This window comes from Limulus polyphemus, unplaced genomic scaffold (assembly GCF_000517525.1).
Source record: "Limulus polyphemus unplaced genomic scaffold, Limulus_polyphemus-2.1.2 Scaffold89, whole genome shotgun sequence".
Lineage (NCBI taxonomy): Eukaryota > Metazoa > Arthropoda > Merostomata > Xiphosura > Limulidae > Limulus > Limulus polyphemus.
This window is the reverse complement of record NW_013665699.1, coordinates 675,326-685,564: the sequence shown is the minus strand read 5'-3', so window position 1 is coordinate 685,564 and position 10,239 is coordinate 675,326. Positions and strand designations below refer to the sequence as shown.

The following is a 10,239-nucleotide window of genomic DNA, read 5'->3' as shown; positions in this document are numbered from 1 at the left end:
TTTCTTTCTCCTCCATCTACTGCTGTAGTCGCTCTTCTTGTTTATTTTCTGTCTTCTCTAGCCACTGCTGTAATCTCTCTTCTTGTTTATTTTCTTTCTCCTCCAACCACTGCTGTAATCTCTCTCGTTTATTTTGCTGTTCGAGCTGCCACTGTTGCAAGTTATCTTGCCACTGCTGTAATATCTCTTCTTGTTTCTTTTTCCTCCAACAACTGTTGTAATCTCTCTCCTTGCTTCTATTCTTTTTCCTCCAACAACTGCTGTAATCTCTCTTCTTGTTTATTTTCTCCTTTCTACTTGTTTCTTTCTTTTTCCTGCAACAATTGCTGTAATCTCGCTTCTTGTTTCTTTTCTTTTCCTCCAACAACTGCTGTATTATCGCTTCTTTTCTTTTTCCTCCAACAACTGCTGTAATCTCTCTTCTTGTTTATTTTGCTGTTCGAGCTGCCACTCTTGCAGGTTTTCTTGCAACTGCTGTCGTCTCTCTTCTTGTTTCTTTTCTCGTTCTTCTTGTTTCTTTTGCTGTTCTTGTATTGCTGCCATCAAATCTGCTAAGCTGTAGTTTGATTTGCCACTTCTCGTTTCCTTTTTTTTTTCCATCCCACTTCTGACACCAATTTGTTACGTCTCTGGTCGTTTGTTAATATCCCGTATAATTTCTTTCGGATGAAACTTTAGCGATACAAGTCCTTTCTTAAATAAAACTAGTTTATTCTTTCTTAATACAACTTTGCAATGCACTTAATTTCCACAATCAGTTTAACTTAAACATACACTATAATTCACAACGAACGATTACTACCACGCTTGACTCAATTGTCTGTCTCTGTTTGTCTGCAGGCCTGGCATGGCCAGGTGGTTAAGGCACTCCACTCGCAATCTGAGGGTCGCGGGTTCGAATCCGTCACACCAAACATGCTCGCCCTTTCAGCCGTGGAGGCGTTATTATGTGATGATCAATCCCATTATTCATTGGTAAAAGAGTAGCCCAAGAGTTGGCGATGGGTGGTGATGACTAGCTGCCTTCCCTCTAGTTTACACTGCTAATTTAGGGACAGCTAGCGCAGATAGCCCTCGTGTAGTTTTGCGCGAAATTCAAAAACAAACAAACAAACTGTCTGTCAGCAATTCTATATCGATTCATTGTCTGGCGCACTTATATACAAGAATAGAGGGCGCCTAGCAAATACTGGATTATTCGTGATGTTCCCCGATCTTTCTAGAACTCATTACGTGTTACCAGTATCACGTGACTTCCGCTGTCGTAACAATATTAGCAAATGTACAACATTTCGCCATCAGTACAAAGCCATGCACATTTGTTATTAAGCTAAACTTGTAAAAAAGTTTCCTTCGTTACTCGTTCAAATGGTCTCCAAACTTTACTAGCTTGGTTGTTTATGTGTTGAATTTTGCTAAAAGATGCTCGAGGGCTATCTGCGCCAGCCGTCCCAAATTGAGAAGTGATAGTTTGGAGGGAAGGTATCTTGTTAGCACCACCCACCTCTAAATGTTAACATCTTTAATCGAATAGTGGGATTGATCGTCACATTATAATGCTCCCACGGCTGAAAAAGCGAGCATGTTCGGTGATTGAATTCGAACTTGCGACCTGCAGACTGCAGGCCCATCGAGAAACTTCGTTTAATATCTAGAGATGAGGCTTAGGGTACATTATTTATAAATGCAAGTAATCGGTTAGTAAAGGTAATAAGAATTCGGTGAGTTTATGAGTTCAGTGTCAGAAAAGTTATTTACCGTTCAGTATTGTAAATGAGATTTATTTAATCGAATGACTATCGAGGAAATTATGTGATTAGGTTTATTTGTGAATTATAGACGTGTTTGCCATTAGTCTCGAAATTTCTATTGAAATACTGTTTGTGCACTTAGGCCTACAACTAAAATTGAAAGTAGTCGGTAGCATACGTTAAGAAAGAAATATAATTAGTTTTTGTTAGTGAACTAGATTTCGAATTATTTTTTACCAGATAATCCAAAGAACAATAAGTTATGTCAGAAGTGGGGTTAATTTGTTGAATAAAAAATTGACTAAACTCGAGCTTTCAACTGTTTAAGATGACGACAACACAGGTAAAAAGCAAGATCGAAACCGTGATATAAATAAAAAAGTTCAAAGAAGGTTGATGAAAAAGAGATAGAAAATTAAAAGAAGAAAGAGACACAAAATTAAAGGAACTAGACAGAAAATTAAAAATATAAAGTTAAATTTGATAGATTTCTTTTCTTTTTTAACTATAATTCGTAAAATTGGGACATGCATTACTCAATAGGGTTTTAACTTTAACCTTCTCCTAAGGCTAATTTGGTCAAGTAGAGAGTAAACACCTTCTTGTCAAATTCTTCTACAGGAATAACAACATGCTGTTCATTTAACACGTCGAGCTCTTCTTGTCATCAAATCAGGCAGTACTGGCAGTTGAGATCACCCATTATCTTCGCAGTCCATTGGCCAACTGATTTATCAGGCACAAAACTCGAGGCTTTATTCTCATATTTAAAACACTGTTGAGGCCCGAGAGAGCAAAATTTTATAATTTTTCTATAATTTATGCAGATTTTCACTTAGATTTTCATCGATTTTTCATGGGTTTCTACAGGAATTCACCTAGAATTTATACAGTTTTACATCATATTTACATAGGACTTTACAAGGATTTTAGAAGACCTTCTCTAAAAGATTTTCATGCAATGTTTCTGTAACTTTCACCTCTACACAAGGGCGCCCGTAAGAAAAAAATTGGGGTAGAGGGGTCAAGTAACTCAAGTTTGAAATATTATAAAATCGAAATACAAATACCTTATGATTTTCCAATATCATAGAAGAAGAATTTTACATATCTAGTAATTTTTTCTTTTTGAAAATTCAGGGGGTCAAGTGACCCCCTTGCCCCTTCCTGCGGGCGCCCATGCCTCTATATGAGAATTCTTAAAATTCTCACCTTTGAGTGTCAGTAACAAGTTTATATATTTTTGTGTAATATTACTTTCTGAGAACACTACAAGTTCTCTTGCAACTTTAAAGTTAACTTTCGCTTTCGTTTGTGCAGGCGCCGTTTGGCTTTTGCCTTTAATTTAGTTAAATATTTATTGTTACAACAGCGGAATTCACGTGACGCTGGTAACACGTAATGAGTATCTAGAACGTTCGTGAAGGCTCGAGTGTTCTCCAGACGCCCTCTATTTCATATATATAAGACCGGCGAGAAGTGACGGCATAGATATAGATAATTGCAGACAGGCAGAGATAGAGACGGACAATTGAGTCAAGCGCGGTAGTAATCAAAGCGAGTGAATCGTACGTTGTGAATTATAGCGTGTGTTGAAGTTAAAGTGACTGTGGAAATTAAATGTATTGCAAAGTTGAATTGAGAAAGAATAAACTAGTTTTATTTAAGAAAAGACTTTTATCACTGAAGTTTCTCGGAAAGAATTTCTACAAAAATTAACAAACGAGCAGAGACATAACATTATGTATTTCTTTAAGTTTGGTAGTAAGCAAACAGTGTATAACATGCCCTACTGGAGCACATGTTTTTATCTATAATGTGGCTTATTGTTATTATTCAGTAAAGTTGAGTCAAGAGTTAACTTACTTGTGGACATTCTCTCTTTGTAATGATTATATTGTTATATGCTGTCCTAAGTTACAGGGAGTGGGGGGGGGGGCACATGCACAGGCAAGAGCCTTTTACTCTTATAAAGTCTTTGTCACTCTTTGTTTTTAATACACACATAAGCACATAATCCCTTGCCCTTTAATGTGTAATAGTACTTTGTTGTTTGTTTACTGTAAACTGTCGAGATTTAAATTAATACTCTTATAAAGTCTTTGTCACTCTTTGTTTTTAATACACACATAAGCACATAATCCCTTGCCCTTTAATGTGTAATAGTACTTTGTTGTTTGTTTACTGTAAACTGTCGAGATTTAAATTAATACTCTTATAAAGTCTTTGTCACTCTTTGTTTTTAATACACACATAAGCACATAATCCCTTGCCCTTTAATGTGTAATAGTACTTTGTTGTTTGTTTACTGTAAACTGTCGAGATTTAAATTAATACTCTTATAAAGTCTTTGTCACTCTTTGTTTTTAATACACACATAAGCACATAATCCCTTGCCCTTTAATGTGTAATAGTACTTTGTTGTTTGTTTACTGTAAACTGTCGAGATTTAAATTAATGAATGGTTCCATGTGTAAATCTACATGTCCTGTCTCATTCTTTGTGGCTCAACTGTCACACCCATTGGGAAACACACCCACTTACGAGATCCCAAAATTCCTGTTTTTGCGGGCGCACTTCTCTACTTTGCCAGAATCCCTTGAGATTCCACAAAGAACAAGAAAAAAAGATACAAAAATTTCAGGAAGGAGTTAAAAGGAGACAAAATATTTAAATAAGTATTAAGAACAAAACTAAATCTTATTGAAGTAAGGGTACACGAAGTCACTGGAGATATACAGAGTGACTGCAATAAATAAACTGAAAAGTAAAGGAAGACTGTAACGCAAAATAATTGATTATTGTGGTAGAAAATAACATCAATTACAGAACAAAACATCTGAGAAATGAAATGATAAATGTGAAGATCAAATTTGTCATGCCTCTTTCTGCATTTGCCAAAGAATTTCAACATAAAACACCATTTACTATGAAATACTGGAATAGGAGAACCTATTTAGTCTACACCTATTACCAATACTGCAGTGCTATATGTTACTACACGACCTTCCTGGACTACCCCAGCTATTTCACTACTAAATTCAATCCTAGAATTTAGTTGGACAATTCAACAATATTGCCCACTTGAAAAAACACAGGTTATGATGGAAAGATACCTTGGGAGGCATATTAATCTCAGTTCAATATAATTTCCAAAGTGAATATAAACAACAAGCTATTCATCTTGCTGCCCATTTGAAGTGAACAGCTTTAACGACGTTAAGTAATCTTCCAGCTGAAATGTGTAACAACTATCAAGCATTGAAAACTACCTCATCTAACAGGTTTGGCGTGACACATCAGAAGGAAGTATGCAGAGCAAAGTTCTAGAACAAAAGAGACGTTAGCCGAACTTGCAGAAAATTTGGAAAGGCTTACCCAGATATTCAATGTGAAATGATGAGTCCGTTGGCATGTGACAAATTTAAAGATGCCATAACAGATGAGGGGATGAGAATTAAGTTGAAGCAAATTATGTATACATCTTTAAAATGCTTTGCAGTTGACAACAGAACTTGAATCCATTAAAGTTCCAGATTAACAGCTTTTCTGATATTAAACTCACAAAATACTCATTAATTTCACTAACTGATTACTTGTATTTATAAATATTGAACTTTCGACTCTAGATATTAGACAAAGCTTCTTGATTATTACATCATAATTGTTAACAGCTGCTTCTAGCAAACAACTAAATTATAATATTGAAAGTATAGCTTACAAGATAATAAAATATGTTTACTATTATTGATTCAAAAAACTGATTTTTTATATTGGAAACTTCAAATTTAAGGACACCGAGTGAGTTTGTCATCTTCTCTTAAATGTACTGGATTTTGTGTAATTCAGTTTGTTTATAAAATACTATAGATACCAATAAGTAAAGCTATTCAACTGCACAACGAAAGGTTCGTGGTTCATAATATTTGTAGTGTGAAGTATGAATAAATTCAACTATACTGCAAAAAGTTTTATGAACAGAAACACTTTCTTGTGAATAAAAGTGAAATGATGCTTGATTCAAAAGTGGGACCAAAGTATTTGAATGACAGTTCACTTCTTCCTTGTAGGGTTGATCATATGGATGTGCTAGTTTATGTCATAATTAGCATGAGAATATAATTTTGTTCAAGTTTTTTTAAACATTTGAATGCAGGTGTTTTGCATTTAGTTAACAATCTAGGTAATTGTGAAATTCCTTTAATTAGTACCCAAACCAATGTTAAATGTGTGATATAGGGCAGTATAATGCGTGTTTTTGGAAAATTATTCAATTCCAAGAGCACCAGAGAGAAAGAGCAAATGTAAAGTGTGAGAAAACTTTTGTGGTGTAAGCGTGAAACTCCAGCTTTCCACATGTTTGTGGTTATTGAGTTTCAGTTGTCATTACAGTTTTTATATATACCCCATATAATCATCTAATAATTAATCATAAATTAGTTCTCACAATTCATTATTAAATACTGATCATTAATTAGTTCATAACCACCTGTGTACAACTGGGTGAAAATGTACAGTTACAACCTTTCACAGAGTTACATTCAAAATTGAAGTAAGTTACTTTATTATCAATGTATGCCAATGATATTGGCATCAGAACATATATAATATAAAAATTTGAATTATAAATTAAGTTTTAACTTAATTTAAAAAAAGATATATTTACAAAATTCCAAATTTAAATTTTCTGGGTCGTGTGACGTCTGAGCTCTGAATTTTTCACTTCAGAACTTCTAAAACAGACATACACTGTATACTGCAGTTTCCAATCAATTAGAAACAAAAACTATAAATATTAAAGGTTAAAATGTTTATCTCCTACCTCTTTATTCATTAAGACATCAATAACTTTGTCAAATTCACCAAACAAGATTTTGAGATTTTTTGCTAATCACCTTTATATGGATGATGGACATGTTTACAATCAAATGAGAGAACAGATTCTCCTCTATGTCCAATTTACAATCATCCTTTTGAATTTGGTGTGCAAAATATTTACTTGATAGTAATGTATTTTCATGGTTTTATTGCTCTCAGTGGCTAAAGGAATATTTTTTAACCTATTTAAAGTTTACTTAGCAAACCGGATAAATTATATTAGTTGTGGAGAATTAAATTCTATATTTTGTATTCTAAAATGATTATTTGAAACTATGTGAATGCTTTTTCTCTGGACACCCAAATTTATGGGAATCACGAGGGCTTACAGGAGAACAGCTCAAACACACAGGAGTACTAGAAATCATTGTTTTCATGCATGTTTTTTATTTATTTATATATTTTTTAACAAAATAACTAAATGTAAAAATTATAAACTTCCCAGCTTAGCCTAACAAAACTTCAGTAAAATAAACTGTCTAAAGTTGCACTATCTCAAGCACCATTTCAAAATTTGACACTAGATCACATGCTGTTACATTAGCTCTGTGGGTTTTTGTTTTGAATTTCACGCAAAGCTACACGAGGGCTATCTGCCCCTAATTTAGCAGTGAAAGACTAGAGAGAAGGCAGCTAGTCATCAACACCCACCACCAACTCTTGGGCCACTCTTTTACCGACGAATAGTGGGATTGACCATCACATTTTAATGGCATAAATAGCCTGTTGTGTAGCTTTGTGTTTAACAACAAACAAATAAATTATTATTATAGGGTTAAATACCAACATGTTTAAAATTACACTTAGCTAACAGAAGATAAAAACATGTTCAGAAATACTCCCCCACCTAATGTTTCTGATTATAAACATGTCTATCGAGGTTAATTCATTGTATAGGTCATTGGTTAGGCCATATTTGGAGTATTGTATTCAGTTTTGGGCTCCTTACCTGAGGAAGAACATTGAATTGTTGGACAGAGTTCAGAATAGGGCTACTAGGATGATACCTGGGATGGAAAGGTTGTTGTCATATGAGAACATAAATTGCTTTATCTTGAAAAAAAGAAGAGTTGGAGGGGACCTTACTGAGGTGTTTAAGATTAAAGGAATTGATAGTGTTGATGCATTATCTTTTTATGAACTTAATGGTAGGACTAGGAGACACAAATATAAATTTGGGCAGTATAGGAGTCATCTTCAGCTAATACAGCTTTATTTTTCTAATGAGATGATTGTCCTTTAGATTTGGTGGATGCAGTTAATTTAAGGAGTTTAAGGGAAGGCTTGATAAATAAGGGCTTGCTTTGAGTGTTTTACTATTTTTTATTTTAAAGTTTAATTGTGAATTGAGACAACCTAGATGTACCAACAAGTCCCTTGTAGTCCTTAAATTATATATATGCATAAGGTTTAAGAACATAACTGTGAAAATAACTTCAATAAGCTGTATTTTTGCTGTTTGAAAACTTAAGTTTATACAGTTTCATTTGAAGAATTGATAGAGGCTTCTATCATTTTATTGTTTTTGAGGTATGGAATGGGTATTAATTTTAATTACTTTTTTTTTCAAAAGAAAACAGCCATGAACCAAAATAAGTCAGGTCTGCAAGTTTATTTATTGCTATTAACATGAAAAAGTTGTTGATGCAGTTTTTTGTGGAAACTATCTCACAAAATAATAAACGTCCCTAAAATTCTTAAATTTACACCTAAAACAATTGAAAATAAGTCACATTTTTGCTAAAAGGTGCTTGAAAGTGCAGAAGTTTTTCTTCTTAAGAAAGTTTAGTCTTCCCAACTTTCACAAAATTAGAACACATCACTTAATTTTATGAATGGATTAGTTATTTTATAATTCTTGTTTCATTCTTATTTAATATATGATTACTTATATATAATGTTTGTGTCTGTCTGTTTATTTAATACATATAGTTTAACAATTGCTAGAGATAGTGTGTCCAGTTCTATAAGGCAGTGTTTACTCAGTTGTATTTATGCCATCTTATCAATAAGAAAGGCTATTTCTTTACAAGTATTATTTTGTTACAGAAACAAAAATGACATGATAATAACAATACAAATGGGGTTAGCTTCTATGTTAAGCCCCAGCTGGAAGAAGTTTTGCAATTCTAATATTCTTACTTCATAGTGAGTTGCCGATTTTACGAGTCCCTCATTATGTTTCATGTATGACTAAGGTAGTTTATTTCTATTAATAATATCAAACTTCAGTCAATAAAAGCTATATCTAAAAGGTCCGCAACACTTATCAAGAAAGTAAAAGCATGTAACTGTTACATATCATTGCATAATATGCAAGACCCACTTCCTTGAAAAAGATAACATCAGATAGGTATTACATTGTGTCTAGATTAAATAGCTTATAGTTTATTATGGATCTCTTAGCAGCTGTCAAATTGCTTGAGAATTCCAGGTATGAAGTAGGCTCAGAAGTGATATTTTTTTCTTTTCACTTTTAGTCCACATAATTTGACCACGTCCTTCATTATCATTATATGTATACAAAAACTTGCTTTTTACGTATAAAAGTAGCTTGGAGTTTTTATTGTGTTCATTTTTAATTATAAACAACTTTACAATAAGAATAAGACATATGAACAGAAGATTTCTAACAAAACCATTTACTGAATCCAATTCAGACAATATTACAGTGAACATACTTGAAAAACATTTAAGCATAATAATTAAGGTTAGCCTTTTTCTTGGCCTGGACTTCTAGTATAGCATCCATAAAATCTTCATGAGTAACAACAGTGCCTCCTCGACGTAAAGCAATCATACCCTAAAAAGACAAGATTATACACAGAAAAGTTACATACTACTCATCATACTATTTTACTTTAATGACAAATTCTTCAAAACTTGAATACAGCACAACCTAAAGACAAATTTCAATTTGGTACATTTCTAGACTTGCTTATTATTTCTATGAAAAGTTTCTGGAAATTTGATATACTTGTTAATATAACAAACGTTTTTCTTCTTTTAATAAGATGAAAATGTAATCAGGTATTGGAGCCACTCAGTTTGAGTGACTGTTAATCATGACAAACACCGAACATCCAATAAAAACCTTTTTATGCCAAATCCCTTTGTCCATAATGATCTGTACACTTTGCACAGCCTATCAGTAAAAATTTCACCACAGGTGGAAATCTACATTAATTTTTCAACAAGTCCAGTGAGGCCTAATTCATAAAGAAATCCAAGGACATCCAAATATTTTATCTTTAAGTTATATAGGATTTATAATATTTAAAGTATTCATAATTAGAATAGAATATCACTTATGAACAACAATCATTCGGGGATTTATGATGACATTTTTGAACTTCATTATAAAAACATAATTAAACACCTTAACCCTCTCTCAAGCAAGGAGGAGGTCACTGATATCCCATTACTTGTTTTTTTTTCACAGTGGAAATTCTCAGGAGGGATCCCAAATATGAGAGCTGATATGTGTGTGTGGTGGGGGGTGGGGGGGGGGGTGGCGACCGAGGCCGAGTCTTAGAAAAACGTACTCCTCATATAGAAGAGTAGGTTGTATTACTTAAAATTTAGTTTTCTTCTTAGTTTAAAAGTAAAA

The 10,239-nt window shown here is 33.3% G+C and overlaps 1 protein-coding gene across 1 annotated transcript in view; it reads right to left on the bottom strand.

Moving 5' to 3' along the window:
• Window positions 1-9,163: 9,163 nt before the first annotated feature.
• Window positions 9,164-10,239, bottom strand: part of LOC106468539 (26S proteasome regulatory subunit 6A-B) — a 23,974-nt gene continuing 22,898 nt past the window's right edge. The window contains exon 9 of the mRNA XM_013928974.2: window positions 9,164-9,432. Coding sequence (XP_013784428.1) covers window positions 9,322-9,432 — 111 coding nt within the window. The 3' untranslated portion in view covers window positions 9,164-9,321. The remainder of the gene's footprint in view (window positions 9,433-10,239) is intronic.